At 36.3% G+C, this 25,809-nt stretch overlaps 1 protein-coding gene across 1 annotated transcript; it reads right to left on the bottom strand.

Annotated features, from left to right (window-relative positions):
• Positions 1–7,450: 7,450 nt before the first annotated feature.
• Positions 7,451–11,972, bottom strand: LOC130866316 (olfactory receptor 6C74-like). Its single transcript, XM_057757653.1, has 2 exons — positions 11,947–11,972; positions 7,451–8,402 (listed from the first exon to the last, which is right to left on the bottom strand). Exons 1-2 carry the CDS (start codon positions 11,970–11,972, stop codon positions 7,451–7,453), a joined length of 978 nt encoding a protein of 325 aa, XP_057613636.1.
• Positions 11,973–25,809: the final 13,837 nt, after the last annotated feature.

Here is a 25,809-nt window from a genome sequence, read left to right as displayed (position 1 = left end):
AAGAATATTAAGAGCTGCAAAGAAAAAAGGCCAAGTAACATTTAAAGGTAGACCTATCACAATAACACCTGACTTCTCATTATAAACAATAAAAGCCAGAAGGTCATGTTCAAGCATTATGCAGACATTAAGAGACCATGGATGCCGGCCCAGACAACTATACCCAGCAAAACTTTCAATCACCACAGAAAAACAAACCTTGAATTCCATGACAAAACTAGATTTAACCAATATGTCGCCACAAACCCAGCCGTACACAAAATACTAGAAGGAAAACTCCAGCCCAAGGAAGTTAGCTACACCAACATAAACACAGACAATTGATGGTCTCATATCACAAATCCCAAAGAAGAAAAAAATACACAAATTAAGATCACCAACAATGACAATTAAATTAACAGGAGATAGCAATCACTGGTCATTAACATCCCTTAATATAAATGGATTCAACTCACCTATAAAAAGGCACAGGCTAACCGATTGGATACGAAAACAGAATCCATCCTTCTGCTGCATACAAGAAGAACACCTCAACCTCAAAGACAAATGTTGCCTCAGAGTAAAGGGTTGGGAAAAATATTCCAATCAAACGGACCTAAGAAACAAGTGGGTATAGCTATCCTAATATCTAACAAAACAGATTACAAGCTAGAATCAGTCAAAAGGGACAAAGAAGGACATTACATATTAGTCACAGGAAAAATCCATCAATAGGAAAACTCAATACTGAACATCTATGCTTCAAATACAAGGTCACCCTCATATGTAAAAGAAACACTTCTAAAGCTTAAGTCATACATTCAACCACACACACTAATAGTGAGGGACACTCTCCTCCCACCAAAGGACAGGTCAGTAAGACAAAAAATTAACAGGGAAATAAGGGAAGTAACAGAAGTTATGACGCAAATGGACTTAACACACATCTATAGAATATTCCATCCAAATAGAAAAGAATATATCTTCTTCTCAGCACCTCATGAAACCTTCTCAAAATTGACCACATGCTCGGTAACAAAGCAAACCTCAACAAATACAATAAAAAATTGGAATAACCATTTGTACCTTATCCAATCACCCTGGTTTAAAACTAGAAATCAACATCCATACTAATTCCAGAAAACTCACAAACACATGGAAATTAAACAATGCTCTCCTGAATCATCAATGGGTCAAGGAAAAAATAAAGGGAGAAATTAAAGACTTCCTAAAATTCAATGAAAATGACCACTCAAAATACCCAAATTTATGGAACACAATGAAAGAAGAATTAAGGGGAAAGTTCATAGCACTAAATGCCTACATAAAGAAACTGGTAAAATTCTATACTTGTGAATTAACAGAACATTTGAAAACTTTAGAACAAAAAGAAGCAAACTCACCTAAGAGAACTAGATGGCAGGAAATAATCAAACTGAGAGCTGAAATCAACAAAATAGAAGAAAAGAAAGCAATACAAGAATCAATGAGACAGAGAGTTGGTTCATTGAAAACATCAACAAAAAGGACAAACCTTTATCCAAACTAACCAAAAGATAGAGAGAGAATATCCAAATTAATAAAATCAGAAATGAAAAGGGGGATATAACAGCATACATGGAGGAAATACAGAGAATCATCAGGTAATATTTTGAAAACCTGTACTCCACAAAATTGGAAAGCATAAAGGAAACGGACAACTTTCTGGGATTAAAGTTGTGCACCACCACTGCCCGACTTCCACAACTCTTACACCAAGGCTTAGGGAAATTCCTAGAATCGGGTCAAATAAATTACAAGAGTGAGAGACCAGGAAGCCTGCTTGTGACTTATAGAAATTACAGGGAACATACATCAAAAATAGAGTTTTAAAGAATGATTTTGTTCATTACCTCATTCCTTGACTTGATATTTTTCTCTTTGCGAATATTCTTTCTCTGTAAAATCCATTTAGCTTTTCTGTAATCAAATGTGGGCATCCAGTTATTTTCAAATCTAAGAAGCAGGTATTTGGTTTTCAACAACTGAATTTGGCAGTTAGAAATTATCAGTAAATTATGCTTGCTCAAAATACATTGATCACAACCAACATTTCCAAAGAACTATCTCCTCCTATTTTAGCAATGTAATTAAGACATGTATATTTGATATTCTTGGAAAAAAATAACTTCTAACCTTTCATGTTTGAATCACTTCTAACACTGTCAAGATTTTCTCTAATTAGCCAATAGGAGCACCAAAATTTTCTCTGCAGTTCTCTAGTGCGGTGTCTGGGTTAAAATCAAAACTAGAAATTCAGATACAAGTCCACAAAACAGACTTAAAACCCTTCATTTCATGAGTTGTAACATAGTTGAGAAATTATTAGTGTTTTATAAAATGAAAAAGAAAAAAGTTTATGACTGGATCATTTCTATTTTGTGTAAGTTTCATTTTGTATATAATTATTCTTTAAAAGTTTAAATAGTATGTTCTATTCTTTGGATATTTCATGCATTTACAATCTGTATTGAATATATTTGATCATCACTGCCCTTGTCTCCTTTCAGGATCACATTCTCCCTCCAAGTTTAATGTTGTCTTTTTATTTCTTTGTTAAGAGTAAATTATTCTTAAATGTATTAAAGGAAACTAAACTTACCATTAAAGAACATGTTAGCACCCATCATCTTTTCTTGAGGATATACACAACCATCCACACTTATAGGCAAATATATTCAATAAAAATTATCTTTAATTTTGTGAACAGGAAAATTAACACAAAGGAATATTTCAGGTTAATTAGAAGCAGTGAATTTTTCAATCAAAGTGATATTTATTTGCAGTCACATCTCTGAGCATCTCAGCTCATGCCTTAGATAACAAGAAATTTTATAACAATTTTTAAAATACCAGAGTAATCATGTGATTATACATATAAGTCCACCTAATCCAATCTCTCACAACTTCATAAAAATTGTTATTGCTGAAATTATTTGCTGGAAGATAGCTGATACCAATCTCCAATTATTTAAACAGTACCAAGGCCTCTCTCAAGGAAATCTAAGGGGACGTCATCCCCAAGGAAAAGAAAGAATCATTTAAAAACATGGAAAGCAACTTAAAAACACCAGTAAGTTTTTCATATGTATTATTGAATTAAAACAAGTTTAGATGGAGGTTGTGACTTAAATGAGAGATGAGTTAGGAAGATGACAAGTTCAATCCAGATTATTTACATAGTGAGACCTTATCTCGAAAGTAAAAGCTCTACTTAAGATGTTGAGGCAGGAGGGTTGCCAAAACTATTAGGTGGATCTAGGTGATATAGTGATTACTAGACCATCAAGGACTATCATAGCATGATTTCCCTCCGAAAAATTTCATTTTTACAAATATAATGATATAAAGTACCATAATGTTCATTACATTAAAAATAATCACTTTGGAGACTGGGATTGGCACATTGGGTAAAGTGCTTGTTGTTTAAGCCTCAAAACATGAGTTTGGAGTTCCCAAACCCATATGAAATCTGAATATAGTGTTTCTGCACCCTAGGGTTGCTGTTTCTGTGATCTAACTCACTGGTCAGATGGACAAGCAAAAACAGATTCAATAAGAGATTATATCTCAAAATTTAGGTCAAGTCATCAAAGACAGACATCATGATGTTAGACTCTGGTCTCTATACATCAGACTGAGTGGAAACCTCCTCAATAAATAAATAAAATATGCAATAATGTCACAGAAATTTAAAATATAATAGAATTATTATTTGACCTATTAAAATGTTAAAGGTATTAAATTATTTGCAAATAAATATCCATATACAAACATATACATCTATACAAAATATAAAATGAAACAAATAGTTTTTAAAAAGACTTCAGATTCCTTGTTTCCTTGAATTGATATACACTTCCTAATGAGCCCTAAGCATGGGCTAATGTTAACAGGAGATAATTTTAAAGTGATTGTTTTGCAGGCTATAGATGTCTCAGTGAATTCAGGTACTTGCTGCCAAGACTGACAACCAGAATTTGACACTTAAAAACCTTATCGTAGAAGGAGAAAACCAATTGCCATACGTCATACTCTGGTCTTCATTGTTGGACACTGTTGAACACACACACACATACACACACACACACACACACACATGCCAGAAATAAATAGAATATAAAATTTAAGATATTGTAAAATTATTTTATATAGCAAAAATATTGAAGCTACATTTCCATTGAGATGTTTACAGATAAAATTTTATATCAAGAAAAATCTTATCTTACCTTTTAATTATAAAAGAAATGAATATTTTTATTTACAGATAGGATCTTCCTATAGAGCCCAGATTCACCTCAGCCTTGTGAGGTAAATGTGCCTTAGCATCTCAAGTGCAGGGATTGCAGTTAAGTGTCAGCATTCTAACAAAGTGACATATCTCTAGCAAAAGCATCACTATTATGACATTGTATTTATATAACAGAGCATAACCCCTTCAATCCTAGATAACTTAGTTCTGAAAGATCAATATGATGAGTGAACAAAACAGATGTGTTTTACATAATTAGAATAGGAATTATCTACTAGAATTCATTTTTGCTAAAAAAGCACATTCAAAATTATTAATTTTGTGAGATAACCTGTAAATTCAGCATGGCTATTCTGGGACAGTGGCATGAGGATAAAGTAATATAAAAGGTTAGCAGACTGATTTGGAAAGACAACACTCTTAAGAAAAGTGGTATTTGAACTGTGTGTCTAGGGGCATAGTAAAGGCTTAGCTGCCAAAACCTATTTCAGTTGAATAACTCTGTAATAGCTAACAAAGCTGTTTAGCAGGAAGAATGTATGTTAACTAAATGGATCATCACTAATACATGACAATGAAACATTCTCTTGAGAGATTTGGTGTTATTTTTAAGATGTTGGTGCTTTGAGTATCAAAATATGTATCTTGGTGGGACAGAAATGTTTGTACGTGAAGAGAGACTGTCAAGAAAGACACTAAGATAAAGTAAAGGAGAATGTTACCATCAGGTTACTGTGTGTTTATTCCTTTTTTCTTACGTTACCAGCAGAAACAGTGTGTCTCCTTATTTACCCCTCAGATAGAAAAGTCTAGCACCCATGGCATTAGCAGATTTTCTCACATACCCTGGTGCTGACTTCTGGGGGCTGGCCTCCCAAAAGTGAGCAATAAGCATTTTTTGTTTTTACATTTAATTTTTTTAAAAAAAACTATATCATCATTTCCTCTTTCCATATCTTCCCATATACCTCCCTTGCTCTCTTTCAAAGCTATGGCCTCTAGTTCTTTATATATTCATATACATATATACAAATACATATAGATACATACATATCATATAAACATACATATATTCCTATAAAGGAATAAATATAACCTTCTCATTTCAATATGTGTGTGTGTATACCCAAAATGTATTTTTTTTCAGTGTTGGTAACTTGGGATTTGCTAACCAATTGGTGTACTTTTTGTGAAAGACTGTTTCTACAGATCTCAGCATTTCTTAGTTGTCTGTAGTTCTTTGTTTAGTGTTGAAGCATCCTGTACTTTCCCCTTTAGACCTGAGCATGCATACTGGTGTTTCTCTTTTCCAGGTTATGTTCACGTAGTCAGGTTGGGAAGACTTCTAAATATCTGTCTTTATAACCACAGGTAAGTGTAGTCTCATCCTTTATTAAGGAAATTTATCTTTTCAATAAGGAAAGACCATTATAGTGGCTGAAAGTGGGGAGCTGTGGAGCCCAGTTCCAGTGGTTACATCTATAGCAGAACTAATGCACCAGAGGCTCAAGATTTGTTACACAAGAGAAGGCAAAAAAGATTTTAAGAACAAGAGGAATAGGGAGTTGCTGTGAGATTATGCCTTCCAGAAATATAGGCTGCACCCTTGACAAACCAATAGCTGCCTAAGCATTGTTTGTATTCAGTAATCATTCAGCAATACTTTCCAGTCAACTTAAAGAATATCCTACATCAAACAAAGAGACTTTAGCAGGTTTCAGACTACAAACAATATATTGCATTTCATTGCTGTTTCATAAACAAGTTTAAATAACATATTTCCTCTTAAAATGAAAAACTCTGCTTGTAAAAGATAAATGCAACTCCAACTATGAAGAAAATAAATGATTATTTTCCATGGAAAGTTTTAGATATTCTGAATCCTTTTGTCTATGCCCTGAGCATCAAAGGTGATGGATAAAAACTGGTATAATGTTCTCTTAGTTTTTATAAGTAAAACACCATATTAAAAATTGGTAAGGCTGGGCGGTGGTGGCGCACGCCTTTAATCCCAGCACTTGGGAGGCAGAGGCAGGGGGATCTCTGTGAGTTTGAGTCCAGCTTGTTCTACAAGGGCTAGTTGCAGGACAGGCTCCAAAGCCACAGAGAAACTCTGTCTCGAAAACCCAAAAAAAAATGTTAAAATGCATTCATTTTCCTTCATATAATGAAATACAATAGTGTTGGTGGCTGTGTCAGAGCAGCAGCAGGTGGGAATTGAAGTTCATTTGTCTGGCAGGGATTTTTCTCCTGGATGACCTCAGGTTAGATTGAAATGTTTTGACAATAGCTTTAAGGTAAAGAATCAAAAAACAAAGCAGCACAATTATTACTAACTGACATACTTTCCTTGTGAAGATTGATTGTTGATCAAGGATGATGATTAATTCCTTATACCCATTTCTTCCCTCGATACCCTGATATAAAAAAAAAAACTATTGATAACTGGGTGTGCACCCTAAGGATTTAAAATAAAGCTTACTGATTGCTTTTCGTATACAAACGTTGAGATTTGTGATTCCTTTAATATTCCTTATAAAATTATCTTTCAAGGTAAGTAACAAAGTGATTTGTCTTGCTTTATAACTGCGAAACTTCAGTCTATTAGTAAAAGAATGCCTTGCTTGCTTATACTGTTCATCAGTAACAAGTTGCTTGGGTACAAATGTATATGGGTTTGTGGGATTATTTATTTTTCACCTATTAATACATAAAATGTTTAATCATGTTAAGGTATATGGAAAACATGAGGTTTTTACTTGTATTGATTGTAATCATTCACTTGAAAGATAGACTATAACCACACTGTTGTTTTGATATTGCCTGAAAGATTTAGCAGGGGTATATAAGCTATAAGAAAAAGAATAAAGATAGAGTTAGGAAGAGTTAAAAAGAAAACACCAACAATGAGAGAGTTAGGAGAAAAACATCAAGAGAGTGAGAAGGAAAACATCAAGAGAGACAGAAAAGATATTTCTGGATAGAGATAAGAAAAGAGGATACAGAAAACACAGAATCAGAACACATAAGAAGAATAAAGAAGGAAGGATCAAGAGAGTGGGTAAGTATCCTTTTCACTTAACCCCCTCAAATAAAAAAAATCATAATATGTGCCAACTCTGTACATGCATTTCAGCCCTGTGCTGCTGGAGACTGGTCCCCCAGGCAACAACTGAATAATCATTTCTTTGAGAAAGATGCAATCCTGTGTATTGTATTACCGAATGCTCTTTTCACTTGCTGATTCCTCAAGGTGTAGATAAAAGGATTCAGAAGTGGAGCCACTGAGGTGTTGAGCACAGCAATTCCCTTGGAAATAGATACTATCTGCTTGACTGAAGGTTTAACATACATGAAGATGCAGCTGCCATATGAGAGGGATATCACAATCATGTGAGAAGAACACGTAGAGAAAGCCTTCTTCCTCTGGCTGGTTGAAGGGATTTTTAGAATCGTCATGGCAATGTAGGTGTAGGAAATTATCACCATTACCAATGTGAGTAAAAGTGTCACCAAAGCCGAGATAAAGCCCATCGTCTCCAGGAGCTGCGTGTCTGTGCAGGAAAGCTGCAGGAGAGGAGTGGTGTCACAATAGAAATGATCAACGATGTTGGAAGCACAGAAGTCAAGATTCAAGCCTAACAGGAGTGGTGGAAAGATGACAAGGAAACCAGTAAGCCAACAACTGAGGACCAACTGCATACAGACTTTATTGCTCATGATGGTCATATAGTGCAGGGGCTTGCAGATGGCCACATAGCGGTCGTAGGACATGGCTGCCAGCAAGTAAAATTCTGATGCTCCAAATAGGATAGCAAAAAACAGTTGAGTTAAACAATCACCATAAGAAATGGTTTTGTCCCCAGTTGCCATAGTAGCAAGCAATTTGGGGATGCATGTAGTAGTGTAGGAAATCTCTAAGAAGGAAAAGTTCCGAAGGAAAAAATACATGGGGGTCTTCAGGTGAGCATCCACTAGGGTGAGTGTGATGATGATCAGATTGCCAGTGATGCTGAGCAGATAGGTAAGAAGCAGGAAGATAAATAAGACAACTTTCCACAGCAGGTCATCAGTCAAACCTGCTAGGATGAAAACTGTCACCTTTGTGTGGTTCTTCATTGTGGTCCTCTGGCTGTTAGCTGGTCTAAGTGGACAAGAGAGAGGTGGGTGGAGGGAGGTTATCACTACAGAAGTATGCTAGTGATAAGTAATACTGAAGTACCCTAGTCATTGAGAAGAGAAGGGTTCAGATAGCAACACAGTACCTATCAATGATCTAAAGAGAGTTGTACCAGGAAAACAGTAGCTTATAGCTTCATGGTATCTGGACAGAAAACAAAATATTAACCTATAATTCTACTTGTGAATAACTTATATAATGGTGTTAATCATTCATCTCTTTTATATGAATGCCTAAGGAGAAATTAAAAAAACTGAAAATGCTCTTTTCTTACTTTCTTATATCTCTTAAATTTGATATGGTATTACTTTTCTCTCAAAGAGGTTGGCTTGAGCAAAGTTTTAAAAAGTTTGCATACAAATCCAAATTCCACTGAAGCACAGCAGTGTGTATTTTTATCTCCCCCCTCTCTCCCCCTGTCCCAGTCCCCCCACACGCATGCATGCACAGGAACAAGCACATTCACAAGCCATCTTCAGTATCTCATATAAGACTATCATCACTTACCTCAACTAATCAAGTTTAAGGATTTCAACCCTATCACTGCTTTCATGACTGTATTCTTATATCATAAGTTTAAATGAAGTCTAGACAATGCTGTCCTTTCCAGTCTTATTAATATTTCAATTGCTTTAATTTTTGTTGTTATCCTACATTCTGTGTACTTTCTACTCCAATACCAAGTCAGTGGGAACAGTCTTGTAAAACCAATATTAATAGTAAATAACTATAGTGGTTGTTTTCTGAGGTGATAATATTGACAATGCAGTAAAAATAAATTAATATTAGTGTAGCAAAACACCAAAAATGCAAACATAGAAATATGGTTTTAGAGGTAAGGGTATCAAGACATAGCCATCTGGAAATCTAGTGAGATAAAGATCTTTAGAGATGGATCATGGGCTTGAAAAAGAAAAAGGTTAGTGAATCTAAATTGTTAGGTGAGGGGAACTGTTCTGCATGAAAATTTTCTCCACCTATTATTAGTACTTTTTTGAAAAAAAATTTTTATTTTACATCCAGGCCACAGTTTCCCTTCCCCTTTAATTCTCAGTCTCTTCTGCAACTGTCTCTGTTCCCAACTCCCAGTCCACTCCTCATCCTTTACTGTTCAGGAAAAGGCAGGTCTCCCCTGAATATCAATAAAATGTAGCATAACAAGTTGCAGTAAGACTAAGCACTTCCCCATATATTAAGGTTGGACAAGGATATCCAGTATGAGGAGTAGGGTCCCAAAAGCCAGGAAAAGAGTCAGAGACTGCCCCTGCTCCCACTGTTAGGAATCCCCAAGGATGGCCAAGCCACAGAACTGTAACAGACATGCAGAGTGCTTAGGCTAGAGTGTTAATCCCATGTGGGCTCCCTGGTTATCGGTTCCGTCTCTGTGACCCCCTCGTATCAGTTGAGTGTGTGGGTTTTCTTAGGTGTCCTTGACTCCTCTGTCTCCTACCATTCCTTTCTCCCTCTCTTCTGCAGGATTCCCTGAACACAGCCTAAGGTTTGGCTGTGGATTTGCATCTTTTTCCATCAGTGGCTGGATGACACTTTGGTGACAGCTGAGCTAGGCACCAATCTGGTTATAACAGATGGCAAATTAAAGCTATTAAATGCTATTGCCAGTAGTCTTAGCTGGGGTCATTCTAGTGGCTTCCTGGGAGATTCCCTTGCATCAGACTTTTACATGTCCCTGAAATGCCACCCCTTTCCAGGTGTCCCTGCTCCACCTTATCACTCATGTTCCTATATCCAACTATCCTCATTCAATTCATTAAAGTCTCTTTTATTCCTCTTTTCAGGGAGGTCCAAGCATCCCTCCATGAACCTTCCTTATTACCTGGTCTCTCTGTGTCTGTGAGTTGTAGCAAAGTTATCTTTTTTTTTCTTTGTTTGGATTTTCGAGACAGGGTTTCTCCGTAGCTTTTGGTTCCTGTCCTGGAACTAGCTCTTGTAGACCAGGCTGGCCTCGAACTCACAGAGATCCACCTGCCTCTGCCTCCCGAGTGCTGGGATTAAAGGCGTGCGCCACCACCGCCCGGCACAAAGTTATCTTTTACTTTAAGCTAGTATACACTTAAGAGTGAGTAGATGCTATATTTGCCTTTCAAAGATTGAAAACCTCAGTCTTTGGGATCTGTGTGGTCTGAAAAGCAGGAGCTGAGTTTCAACAGTATAATATATCATGAGTACCTTAACACAAGTTTTAGGAAGCATGTAATTCCCTAAAATAAGATATAAAATCCCTGGCTATGCTTCAGGTAAAGAGATGCAGGAGAACATGCTTGGTATTGCACTCAGTCCTTCAGTTTAAGGCTCTCAGTCTGGTGGATCACAGGGAGAGAGCGTGCTATTAGCAATATTACTATGTGTATTTTGACAGGGTATTAAGTAACAAAATTGTGGCAAATGCCACGGAAGCAAATTATTACCTTGTTCAACCATCATCAGGGAAGACTCTTCATGCTGGAGATGGAAACAAACAGAGATCCTCATAGCCAGACATTATGCAATGAGATACCTTGGGACACTCAGCCCTAAATGTGATGTCTCTATTAAATCGCCCTTGACAGAGCTAACAGAACCTCAAAGAAGAGGAGACAGAAAGATTGTAAGAGACAGAGGGGTTGGAGGACATCAGGAGAACAAGGTCTTCTAAATCAACATGAGCAAATCTCATATGAACTCAGAGACTAAAGCAGCTAGAACATGGCCTGCATGGGTCTGCATACATGTTATGGCTTCCACTTTGGTGTTTTGATGGGATTCCTGAGTATTCCTACAAGTGGGTCTCTGTTTCTTGTGTCTTCTCTTAGGTTCTTTTCTTTGTCTGTTTTGTCCAATTCCAGTGTGTTAGTTTTTTTTAAATTTTATTTTAAAAAATAAAATTTAACTCTGCCCCCAAAGAAACAAAATTGCTTGGTTTTTGCACAGCTAGCATACTGAAGATAGGAATTAAAAATAATGATATCTCTAGAGAAAATTAGGGAATCTTCATCACACACATAAACAAGTTAAATTTTCATGATCCTCAGGACATTATCTGACAATACTTTCTGTCTTGAGCTATCAAAATGATCATTCACTGTCTACAAAGTATACATTAATATTAACTAATAAAATATTTTAATATTAATATAAATACTAAAGATACATATTCAAGAACAAACTAAGCTACTTTCTAATAATATCAGGAGTTGTTTCAAAGAAAATTAATGTAGATTTTGTGATAGGTGTAAGCTTAAGTAGAAATTCCAAGAATAGGAAGGAGCCTGAGGAGGGGCAGGGTGGGGGCTCACTCACATCATCCTTTGGAATAAGGGGCAGAGTCTGCTGTTGTGTACCTAGGATGCCAATAAAAATGAGAGAAAGGAAATATTGTTTTTGTAGGATATTTCTTTCACATTAGATAACTGTGATGATATCTCTTACAATGTTCCCGAATTTACACAAATCATCTCATGACAGCAATGATAAGAATCCACGCAGCTAAGACACAAACATTAGAAATTTGACACTTAAGATCATACTTTTGTCTAACTTTAACAATTACATGCACTAATTAATCCTCGACACACAAAGAGTTTACACTAGAAATTGAACCCATGAATGAAACTTCATATTAATTGTATTAGCAATTTTGAGTGTCAAATTAATATTAAAATAAAAAGAATTTTCAATTTTCAATTGTCAAGTTATTCCATGGTCTGCTTCATCTTCTTTTCCTTAAGTAAAAATATAAAAAGATGAATAAAAATATGTTGAAGCTTTAAAAGAAACAAAATAAATTACAATAGACATAGCAGACATTGTTATATTTAAATTTAGCCAATATCAATTACTTTCATTTATTTGAATCCAATATCAGTTTGTCAAAAAAATCTTTAAAATAAATACATTTACTTGAAATAATAGAACAATACCTTAAAAGAATACAGGCACAGTTGTACTTGGACAAAGAGATCTGAGTGTTCATATATAACTGTCCTATCATAACGCTGATCTGAACAAAGGCTCTATCGTGCTCTCTGAATGCATCTGACTCTAAACCAGAATTCATGGCTTCTTTTTCTCACTGTGAAGGTCCTCTTATAAATGATTTCATTATCTAATTTATTTCAGATTGACTGGAGTGTAGGGTCCTCTTATCTTATTGTAGTTACTTATGTTTTAAATCATTTCCTACTTATGGCCCACATAGCTGCAAAATGAATCATATTATTTGGGGGTTTTCCTGATCTTATTGCCTCAATGAAAATGTCAACAGACGATGGAAATTCTCATGAGATTTTGAGATTCACATCAACATTTCCCAAGGTTATGCCACTTTTTATGCAATCCAAATGTGTTCCCCAGACCCCACCACCACGAATGTGTTTAAAAAGTTAATCTTTCAAAGACTGCTATAAACTATGTCTCTAGAGATCCCAATGCACATTACTCTAATAATTGCTCAGGCATTTAAGAAAACAACCAAACAGAAAGCATTTTAACTATGAAACTTCAGTAAAGTTGGGCTCCCTTAGGTAGCTTTATCCAAGATAGAGTGATTTATTTAATTTATTTATTTTACATCCAGGCCACAATTTTCCCTCCTCCTCTCCTCTTTGTTTCTCCTCCAACCCCCTCTGTTCTCAATCTCCAAACCACTGCACCACCATTTGTTTTCAGAAAAGGGCAGGTCTCTCCTGGATATCAATAAAATGTAGCATATCAAGTTGCAGTAAGACTAAGTAAGCATCTCCCCATGTATTACGATTGGGCAAGATGACCCAGCATGAGGTGTAAGATCCCAAAAGCCAGTAAAAGAGTCAAAAACAGCCCCTGCTGCCACTGTTAGGGGTCCCACAAAGGACCAAGCCACGGAACTGTAACATATACGCAGAGTGCCTAGGTCAGCGCCATGCAGGCTCCTGGTTGTTGGTTCAGTCTCTGTGAGCCTCTCTGAGCTCAGGTTGGTTGATTCTGTGGGTTTTCTAAGGTGTCCTGACCCCTCTGTCTCCTGCTATCCTTTCTCCCCCTCTTCTCCAGAATGGCCAGAGCTCCCCCTAATGTTTAGCTGTGGGTCTGCATCAGTTTTCATTAATTGCTGGATGAAGCCTCTTGGATGACAACTGGGTTAGGCACCAATCTGTGAGTATTAGAGAATATTCTTAGGCATCATTATATTGACATCCCACCAGTCCTGTTAGGTTCTACCATAGGTCTCTGGGTCATCCAGTCTGTGGGTCCATGCGGCGCACCGCGGCCCCCGTCTGTGCTCTATTCGCTAGAACCCAGTTCGCGAGCTTCGGGCAAGATGACTTGAGGAACACCTTACAGCTGTGTTCATTGGCCTCTCTTGTATTCGAACAGGTGAGTGAGGCGGAGGTTTTTGTATAATAAAAATTGTCAATCTGCAGATATTATGGAGAGCTGGATACATCATTCAAATAAATTTCCTGTTGCACAACTGTGTAAAATCATTCACCAAAGTATTGATAGTGACAGATGCTATTTTTTTATTTTATTTATTTATTAAAAATTTCCACCTCCTCCCCTCCTCCCAGTTCCCTCCCACTCCCCCCAATCCCTCTCCCCCTTCCTCTCCAGTCCTAAGAGCAGCCAGGGTTTCCTGCCCTGTGGGAAGTCCAAGGTCCTTGTGTGTATTTATTTTCCTTTTCTGAAACTTCAAGGAATGGAACCATAAACCCTGTCTCATTTTAAGCCTTCCAATTTTTTTTGTTGTTGATAGGATATAATGTCATCTTTTTCATTTTTTTCTTCTTTTTTATTTGTTTTTTATTGAGTTATATTATTGTAGGGACATGAAAAAAATTAAAACTTTGAAACATCAAGAGTTAGTTGAAAACAGGATATCTAACTAGGACACTGAATTCAAGCATAAACCACAAAATGTTCCTGAAGGTGGGCCACCTGTTAACACCTAGCTCTGTGGTCTATCAGGGAACAGCAGAAGCAACTGCTTTGGGGAGAGGGGCATGCTAGAGATAATTCACACCTGCTGCTATGTGAGACCAACGCCGTTGACCAAAAATGAACCCAGCCTGTGGGTTTTGCCTATATATGTCAACCCCAATTGGGAACATGGGATCTCCCTACTGCGCTGCATCATGTGTGGTGTCTGAGTTCCCAGCCTGTCTTGGACTTTGCATGCTGAGTAAACCTTGCTTTGCATTCTGGACTTGACTGGATTCCAGTGGTCCCTCTGAGGGTCTCAACTTTGGCACATTATTTTTTTCTGCTCCCCTCTTTTCCTCCCTGTCCCCTTCTCTCTTATCTCATAATCCCCATGCTCCCAATTTACTCAGGAGATCTTGTCTTTTTCTACTTCCCATGTAGATTATATCCATGTATGTCTCTCTGAGGGTCCTCATTGTTGTCTAGGTTCTCTGGGATTGTGAGTTGTAGGCTGGTTTTTCTTTGTTTTATGTCTAAAACCCACTTATGAGTAAGTACATGTGATATTATATTTGTCTTTCTGAGTCTGGGTTACCTCCCTCAATATGATGTTTTCTAGATCCATCCATTTGCCTGCAAATTTCAAGATGTCATTATTTTTTTCTGCTGTGTAGTGCTCCGTTATGTAAATGTACCACATTTTTCTTATCCATTCTTTGGTCAAGGGGCATTTAGGTTGTTTTCAATTTCTGATTATGACAAATAATGCTGCTATGAAAAAAGTTGGGCACATGTCCTTGTGGTATGATTGAGCATCCTTTGGGTATATTCTGAAAAGTGGTATTGCTGGGTCGTGAGGTAGGTTGTTTCCTGATTTCCTAAGAAATCACCATACTGATTTCCAAAACGGCTGTGCCAGTTTGTACTCTCACCAATGGAGGAATGCTCCTTTTACCCCTTATCTTCTCCAGCATAAGTTGTCATCAGTGTTTTTGATCTTGGCCATTCTTGTAGGCATAAGATGGAGTCTCAGAGAAAACCTCCCATTTTTAAATGAACATGTATTTAAAACTCATCTATGCTTTTGTATCTTTTTTTAAATTTTGTTAGTAAACAGAAAAAAATTAATTATTAATATTTTAATCTTACAGTAGTATATTTGATTTGTTACAAGAACAAAACATAACCATTATAGTTACAAGTTATCAGTACATAAAAGGAGAGGAACATCAGGAGATAGGTTTGCAGCTTTATTTAGAGACATCATATGTCTTCATGTTAACCATTACATCAATAAAAACATCTCTTCTATGTAAACATGTATCTATGATTCACTAATAATTACATTAAAATCAAAGTAAGATTAAAGATTGTATGTATGCTTTGTATTATTTCTTGAGTTAAGCTTTGACTTTGCCAATCAATAATCTGTATGAGCTAATTCGAATTACATACCTAAAATGAATTTTTAATTTTGTGTCTGAAAAGGCAACAGATATATAATTTCTATTAAATGTTATTGAATTATATCATTCACCTCAAAAAAAGCACTTTATATTAGCTATTACTACATAGGGCTTATCTTTCAAAAATTTCATAAGGATCATGTGTGTGTATGTGTGTGTGTGTGTGTGTTATTTGTGGGTGCAATTACAGAATTATTGTCAAGTATGTGTGCATTAATTCCAGAGTTGCTAATCTATGTGTCTTCTATCCCTCTCCACCTTATTTTACTGATGATTCTAATATATGGATCCATTACACGTGTATACCATTCCACTTCTTGAAGAACACATTTATTGAGTACATATTTAGACACTTAATGAACCAAATGTCTTCTAATTTGTGTACAGATGTTCATGTGTATATATACTTTCAAACATTTGCTAAATAATGAAGAGTGTGATGTTTATGTTATACAGAAAGACTCCATTTCCCTCTGTAAGAAATTGCTAAACTACAGTCAGTGATTACATTATTTTCATTTTCACAAATGTTATAGTTTGAATATAAATTATTTTTCATAGGCTCATGTATTAAAGCTGAGGGTACCCAGATGGTGAGCCTTTGAGGGGGGGCGTTGTAAACATTAGAACATAGGTTCCTGATGCATGTAGTAGGTCACTGAATGAATGCCATTAGATCTTGAGTTTGTGTGTATGTGTGTGTGTCTGAACATGTGTGTATAGACACAGACTGGATGAGACTGATTGCAGACTTTTAATGACTTTCAAAGGTCGTTAGGAGACATTTTCAGTCTACAATCAGCTGTTGGAATAACACCTGTTCTAATTGTTTACTTAAACAAAACCTTAGATGATGACAAAGACTTAAATAGTCCTAGAAAATTAACAGTAGATGCTAAAAAGAAATCGATTGTCGTTGAAGAAAAATTACAGGAGGCAAATATGGATAGGGTGAATCCAAATCTTAATTGCATTCTAGTCATATTGCCTTCCAGAATTTTCCCCACAGGAATTTTAATGCAATGGAAAGATATTATCTTAGAATAGATCTTTTTACCATATACACCAAGTAAAAAATTAAAAACTTGTGTGGAAAAAGTCTCTGAATTAGTTATAAAAGAAAAACTGAGATTTCATCAACTAGCAGAAATAGACCCAGCAGAGATTATAGTGCCTTCTACTACAGATGAAATTACCTCTCTCTTCCTACCCCACCCAGCTTGCATCCAGAACCCTTCTTCCTTCTGCCCCCTTCCTTCTTGGGGCACATAACACCACCTAGCTCAGCCTGTCTGGGTGCTGGGGGCGAATCCTCAGGGCAAATAGGCGGGCGGGAGTTCCTTTGTTTCACTGGCCTGCCTGCACCAAGCAAGGTAGGCGCTTTGTTTACGAACTACCCAACCAGCACGGAGATCTGAGCTTGGTACCAGGAGAGCCATCATTGGGGTGAGTTTGTGACCCAGGGCAGCAGCCCCAGACAGGGAACTCAGAAGTTCCTCACACCCACCCCCCATCCCTCCTGGGCTCCCTGCAGAGACTCTACTCCCTGCAGACTGCCTCTCTCTTCCTACCCCACCCAGCTTGCATCCAGAACCCTTCTTCCTTCTGCCCCCTTCCTTCTTGGGGCACATAACACCACCTAGCTCAGCCTGTCTGGGTGCTGGGGGCGAATCCTCAGGGCAAATAGGCGGGCAGGAGTTCCTTTGTTTCACTGGCCTACCTGCACCAAGCAAGGCAGGCGCTTTGTTTACGAACTACCCAACCAGCACGGAGATCTGATCTCAGCACCAGGAGAGCCATCAGTGGGCACGGAGAGCTAATCTTGGCACCAGGAGAGCCATCATTGGGCACGGAGATCTGATATTGTCACCAGGAGAGCCATCACTGGAACACCAGGAGAACCATCACTGGGGAGTACCATCACTGGGAAGGTACAACAGTAGGCAAGGAGACCTGATCCTGTAAAAGAAGATCCATAGGAGAGCATTCGGAGGAAGAGATGGGCAGGCGCCAATGCAAGAATTCACCCAACAATCTGAAAAATAGTATGAAACCACCAGAACCCAGCGACCTCACAACAGGAGGACATAAACACCTTAATCATGAAGAAGTAGAAAAAATTGACTTTATGAAAGTGATTGATGCCCTTAAACAGCATGTAAAAAATGCCCTTATAGAAATGGATGAGAAGTATAACAGAAAGTTTGAAGAATTGAGTAAATCAGTGAATGATACCCTAGGAAACCAAGGAAAAACAATCAAACAGATAATGGAAACAGTTCAAGTCTTGAAAACTGAAATGGAGGCAAAGAAGAAAACACAAACAGAAGGCTGGCTGGACATGGAAAATCTAGGTAAATGAATAGAGACTACAGAAACAAGCATAACCAACAGAATACAAGAGATAGAAGAAAGATTCTCAGATTCTGAAGATACCATAGAGAAAATAAACACGCTGATCAAAGAAAACAGCAAGGCCAACAAACTCTCATCACAAAACATTCAGGAAATATGGGACACAATAAAAAGACCAAACCTAAGAATAATAGGAGTAGAAGAAGGGGAAGAAGTGCAGCTCAACGGTCCAGAAAATATATTTAATAAAATTATAGAAGAAAACTTTCCCAACCTAAAGAAAGATATACCTACGAAGGTTCAAGAAGCATACAGAGCACCGAATAGGCTGGATCAAAAAAAAACATCCCCTCGCCATATAATAATCAAAACACAAAGCATACAGAACAAAGAAAGAATATTAAGAGCTGCAAAGGAAAAAGGCCAAGTTACTTATAAAGGTAAACCTATCATACTTACACCTGACTTCTCTATGGAAACCATGAAAGTCAGAAGGTCCTGGATAGATGTACTGCAGAAACCAAGAGACTGTGGATGCAAGCCCAGACTACTATACCCAGCCAAACTTTTGTTCACTATAAATGGAGAAAACAAAATTTTCCAGGATAAAAACAAATTTAAACAATACGTAGCCACAAATCCAGCCTTACAGAAAGTAATAGAAGGAAAATCACTAACCAAGGAGTCCAACAATGACCACAATATCTCAGACAACTAGAGACCCTTCACCAGTGCAACAGAAGAAGGGAAACACACAAAATTTACTACTAAAAAAATGACCAGAGCTAACAACCACTGGCCATTAATATCACTTAATGTCAATGCTCTCAACTCACCTATAAAAAGGCACAGACTAAGAGATTGGATACGAAAACAGGATCCAACATTCTGCTGTTTGCAAGAAACACACCTCAACCACAAAGACAGACACCTACTCAGAGTAAAGGGTTGGGATAAGGCTTATCAAGTAAATGGACCTAAGAAACAAGCAGGTGTGGCCATACTAATTTCCAACAAAGTTGACTTCAAACTTAAATCAATCAGAAGAGATGGAGAGGGACACTTTATACTCATAACAGGAACAATTCAGCAGGATGAAGTCTCAGTCCTGAATATCTATGCCCCTAATATAAAAGCACCCACTTATGTAAAAGAAATATTGCTAAAACTCAAGGCAGACATCAAATAACACACACTAGTAGTAGGAGACTTCAACACACCCCTCTCACCAATGGACAGGTCAATCAGACAGAAAACTAATAGAAAATTAAGAGAATTGTTGGAGGTAATGAATCAAATGGACTTAACAGACATCTATAGAACACTCCACCCAAATAGGAAAGAATACACCTTCTTCTCTGCAGCTCATGGAACCTCGAAAATTGACCACATACTTGGAAACAAAGGAAACCTCCACAGATACAAAAAAATATCAGTGTCCACCTGTGTCTTATCAGATCACCACAGATTAAAGTTAGAAGCCACCAACAATGCTACCCCCAGAAAGCTGACAAACTCATGGAAACTGAAAAGTCAACTACTGAACCACACCTGGGTCAAGGAAGAAATTAAGAAAGAAATTAAAGTCTTCCTTGAATTTAATGAAAACAAAGAGACAACATACTCAAACCTATGGGATACGATGAAAGCAGTGCTAAGAGGAAAGTTCATAGCACTAAGTGCCCACTTAAAGAAAACGGTGAAAGCATACATTGGGGACTTAACAGCACACCTGAAAGCTCTAGAAAAAAAAGAAGCAGACGCACCCAGGAGGAGTAGAAGACTGGAAATAATCAAACTGAGGGCAGAAATCAACAAAATAGAAACACAGAAAACAGTCCAAAGAATCAATGAAACAAAAAGTTGGTTCTTGGAGAAAATCAACAAGATTGACAAACCCCTATCCAAACTAATTAAACGACAGAGAGAGAACACAATATAGAAACAGAAGAGTCATTGCCAAATTCCTTTTATGAAGCTACAGTAACTCTGATACCAAAACCACACAAAGACCCAACCAAGAAAGAGAATTACAGGCCTATCTCACTCATGAACATCGACGCAAAAATTCTCAATAAAATACTGGCAAACCGAATCCAAGAACACATTAGAAAAGTTATCCATTATGATCAAGTAGGCTTCATTCCAGAGATGCAGGGCTGGTTCAACATACGCAAATCTATCAATGTAATCAACCATATAAATAAATTGAAAGAAAAAAACCATATGATCATTTCATTAGATGCTGAAAAAGCATTCGACAAAATTCAACACCCCTTTATGATAAAGGTCTTGGAGAGATTAGGGATACAAGGGTCATACCTAAATATAATAAAAGCTATTTACAGCAAGCCGACAGCTAACATTAAATTAAATGGAGAAAATCTCAAATCCATCCCACCAAAATCAGGAACACGACAAGGATGTCCACTCTCTCCATACCTCTTCAATATAGTGCTTGAAGTTCTAGCAATAGCAATAAGACAACATAAGGGGATCAAGGGGATCCATATTGGAAAGGAAGAAAAGCTTTCATTATTTGTAGATGATATGATAGTATACATAAGCGACCCCAAAAACTCTACCAAAGAACTCCTACAGCTGATAAACACCTTTGGTAATGTGGCAGGTTACAAAATCAACTCCAAAAAATCAGTTGCCTTCCTATACACTAAGGATAAGGAAGCAGAGAGGGAAATCAGAGAAGCATCACCTTTCACGATAGCCACAAATAACATAAAATATCTTGGGGGTAACTCTGACCAAGAAAGTGAAAGATCTATTTGGCAAGAACTTTAAGTCTTTGAAGAAAGAAATTGAAGAGGACACCAGAAAATGGAAGGATCTCCCTTGCTCTTGGATTGGGAGGATCAACATAGTAAAAATGGCAATTCTACCAAAAGCAATCTATAGATTCAATGCAATCCCCATCAAAATCCCATCAAAATTCTTCACAGATCTGGAGAAGACAATAACCAACTTTATATGGAAAAACAAAAAACCCAGGATAGCCAAAACAATCTTATACAATAAAGGATCGTCTGGAGGCATTACCATCCCTGACTTCAAACTCTATTACAGAGCTACAGTATTGAAAACAGCTTGGTACTGGCATAAAAACAGAGAAGTCGACCAATGGAATCGAATAGAAGACCCTGACTTTAGCCCACAAACCTATGAACACCTGATTTTCGATAAAGGAGCTAAAAGTATACAATGGAAAAAAGAGAGCATCTTCAACAAATTGTGCTGGCAAAACTGGATGTCAATCTGTAGAAGAATGAAAATAGATCCATATCTATCACCATGCACAAAACTCAAGTCCAAATGGATTAAAGACCTCAATATCAGCCCGAACACACTGAACCTGATAGAAGAAAAAGTGGGAAGTACTCTACAACATATGGGTACAGGAGATCACTTCCTACGTACAACCCCAGCAGCACAAACACTAAGGACATCATTGAATAAATGGGACCTCCTGAGACTGAGAAGCTTCTGTAAAGCAAAGGACACTGTCACTAAGACAGAAAGGCAACCCACTGACTGGGAGAAGATCTTCACCAACCCCGCAACTGACAAAGGTCTGATCTCCAAAATATATAAAGAACTCAAGAAATTAGACCGTAAAAGGTTAATCAATCCAATTATAAAATGGGGCACTGAGCTGAACAGAGACTTTTCAACAGAAGAAGTTCAAATGGCCAAAAGACACTTAAGATCGTGCTCAACTTCCTTAGCAATCGGGGAAATACAAATCAAGACAACATTAAGATACCATCTTACACCTGTCAGAATTGCTAAAATCAAAGACCAGCACCATTTGTGATAAATGCTATTGTTTTTTACAGTGAGTATTTCTGGTGTATTTATCAAAAAGCGGGAGTCTATAGGTGAGCATTTATATCTGGGCCTTTAATTTGATCTGTTGACCAGCATGTCTGTTTTACTCTCAATTCTAACCTGCTTTATTACTATACCTCTTTAGTACAATTGGAGTTCAGGGATGGTGATATTTCAAGAAGTCATTTTATTATTCAAGATTTTTTTATATATCCTAGGTGTTTTATATTTCCATATGAAGATGAAAATTATCCTTTTATAGTTTGTGAAGAATTGTGTTGGAATTGTGATGAAGATTGCATTTAATCTGTAGATTTATTTTGGTAGAATGACCATTTTTACTATATTAATCTTACTGATTCATAAGCATGGGAGCTATTTCCATCTCTGATCTCTTCTTCAATGTCCCAATGATTTTTATCAAAATAGTCTTCACTTGCTTGGTTAGAGATAACCAGGGCATATTTAGGTTATTGCCTAAGGTGTTCTTTCCTTGCATATATTGAACCATTCCTGCATTTGTGGGGTGAATCTTCCTTGATCATTGTGGATAATATTTTTTATGTGTTCTTGAATTTGATTTGCAAGTATTCTATTGAGAGGCTTCAGTCTATGGTCATAAGAATAATTGATGTGTAATTCTCTTTCATTGTTGACTCTGTTGTGGTTTAGGTATCAGTATAACTGTGGACTCATACAGTTAACTGGTCAATGTTCATTTTATTTTCTATTTTGTAGAATAATTTGAAGAGTATTGGCATTAGCTTTTCTTTGAAAGTTTGGTAGAATTCTTCATTAACCAGTACATCTGGTTCTGGACTTTTTCTGTTTGGAAGATTTTAATGATAATTTCTATTTCAGTAGGAATTTTAGGCCTGTGTAAATTACATATCTGATCCTGATTTAATTTCCATAAGAGGTGTGTTTCTGAAAATTATCCGTTTCTTTCAGATTTTCTAGTTTGATGGAGCATAGGTATTTTTGAAGTATATTCTTATGATTCTCTAGATTTCCTTGGTTTCTACTGTTATGTCCCTCTTTTTATTAGTAATTTTGTTAATTTGTATACTCTCTCTTATTTTAGTTAATTTTGAGTGGTCAATCTTATTGATTTCCCAATAAATCAACTCTTAAATTCATTTATTCTTGATAATTTTTGTTGCTTTTTGGTTTTTTTTCGAGACAGGGTTTCTCTGTAGCTTTGGTGCCTGTCCCGGAACTAGCTCTTGTAGACCAGGCTGGCCTCGAACTCCCAGAGATCCGCCTGCCTCTGCCTCCTGAGTGCTGAGATTAAAGGCGTGTGCCACCACCGCTCGGCTCCTTTTTTGTTCTTAAGCTTTCATTTTTACCTTTAAGCTAATAATATGAGATATCTTCAATCTTTTTCTTGTAGGCACTTTGTACTATAAACCTCCCCCTAAAACTGTTTTCATTGTGTCCCATAAGTTTATTCTAGGAAGTCTTTATTGTCTTTCTATTCCCATTTTCCATTCATTAGTGAGATCTTCAGTTTCCATGAGTTTGTAAGCTTTCTATTGTTTTCTTGTTGATAACGAGCTTTAATTTTTTGTGGTCAGATAGAATACAGGATGTTATTACAGTTTTCTAGGATATGTTAAGGCTTGCCTTATAAATTGTGCAGAAAATTCCAAAAGGTGCAAAGAAGAGAGTTATTATTTTGTGTTTGGGTGAGATATTTGGTAAATAGCTATTAAATCCAATTAATTTACAATGTCTGTTAGCTTCAGCATTTCTCTAGATTTTGTCTGGATGACCTGTACTAGGGAAAGTGAAGTATTGCAGTCTCTACTGTAAGAGTATGAGGGTCAATATGTGATTTGAGCTGTACTAGTGTTTCTTTTTATTTAAATTTTTTTACTAGTGTTTCTTTTACAAGCTTGGGTACCCTTTTGTTTGATATATATATATATACTAGAATAGAAAATTTCTAAGAAGGCAAAATTTCTATTATTACAGAAGAATTATTTCATGAATTCATGTAAAATAAGTATCTTCTATGGCAAGGCTGAAGCGGTAAATGGCACAATTCTCAAAACTGTGTCAACATCTAAACCCACAAGTAAACACTGACTCTCCTGAATGGCTTCACATTACAGTCTTCTGTCATAAATCACGCTTGAATGGGGAAAAGAGGCCTACCAGGAAATATAAGAGTGATGTAGTGTGTGTTCTATAGAAAAGTGGTGCTGCAGATAAGTACTCCAACCACTTCTTAAAACTGCACATTTGGACAGCACTTGATTTGTATCTGTGGATGAAAATAGTTTTATTTTAAACATTCTAAGAAGATTTTTTTATCATAAAAGTATAGTTTTTTAATTGATCTTAATAATTAGAAAACCCATAGAATTTGGAATTTTAGATATTATGAAACAGAGCCAAATCAGCCAGTAGGAGAATCTAAGTTTGGCATTTAAAAACACTTATACAAAAACACCTAGAAAATCAGACTGTTCAATTTTCTAGTCAACCAATTTCTGTCTCATAGATCTAATCCCAGGGTTTTGCACAGGCTAAGCAATTCTAAGCAATTATTGGACTACAATGCTCTTGTCTCAACTCATAAATTCTTTTGTGGTTTATGATGTAGTGTTTCAGAGAGTAGAAACACACAGAGAATAATATTGATATTGTATTCTAAAGAACTATTGTATCTTTGCTAATATCTCTAACCCTTCACTTTGATGTCATGTCCCTGATGCTTCCTTCACAGTACATTTCATTATTAATTATGTTATAGATGATATAGGCAGTAGAGAGAGCTTGTTGATCTCCTTGTTATTAATAAAACTTAAAAATATATAAAACTAAAGAAAAAACATAATAAATATAGTGGAAGCAGAGAAATATAAAAATGCATTTGTGTTATGGTAAAGGAAATGTGGAGAAAAAGAAAATGCATGGAAGCTAAACAACAAATGATATATGAAATATTATGCAAAATTAAAAGATCAAAGTTATATCTGAAAAGAAGAGATTACGTTATAAATTTCATGCTTACACTTGGTGGTGATTCTGTTGCTGAGATAAATTTTGAATATGTAGATATCTTATAAAATAATAATAATGAAATATAATGTCAACTATCACTTAAATAAATGAAATTCTTGGCCCCACTAATAATTGTCTATATTAAAAAGTCAGTATTTTAAATAATCTATACATGGAACAAATGACATTAAATATAAAAATATATTCAAGCTTGTGTTTATCCAAAAAGATCAAAGTAAGAGTGACTATTTTCAGAAGTCAAAGCTTTGAAAACTCAGTCAATAAAAGTTTTTGAATGAACTTTTAAATCTTACTAAAAGCTGTTACATCTGTTTCTTCTAATAAGATCTAGTTTTCAGGCCTGAGCCTTCTTTAGGTACTCTTTCCTATTCGTCTCTATGTAAAGCCTTACTGCAGTGTAGGTATTTTCAAGCAGAGGTATTAAATGTCCATTAAATTTGTTCAAAAAAAGACATTTAGTAAAACATTCAAGGAAAATCTCTTTCTTGGCTGCTTTTTTATAACAATGAAATAGTCAAATCAATTTAAAATGGACACTCTACGATAATATTTTCTGTTTTGAGTGTATTAACAAAAATATTTCTGATATTTCAACCTCTAATGCATAAATTAATTTTATAATGCTGAACACATAAAAACACAAAGAGATAAATAAAATTAGAAGATGAGATGAGATGCCTTCACATAGATAGTGGTGGGGGTCTTTAGACAATATACTAGACATATGGCCCTGAATAAATCAAAGAACAGTAATAATTCAACATGTG

The sequence above is a fragment of the Chionomys nivalis genome, chromosome 25 (genome assembly GCF_950005125.1).
Source record: "Chionomys nivalis chromosome 25, mChiNiv1.1, whole genome shotgun sequence".
In the NCBI taxonomy this organism is placed as follows: Eukaryota; Metazoa; Chordata; class Mammalia; order Rodentia; family Cricetidae; genus Chionomys; species Chionomys nivalis.
Note: the sequence above shows the minus strand (reverse complement) of the source record. Positions and strands in the feature narration are given on the sequence as shown.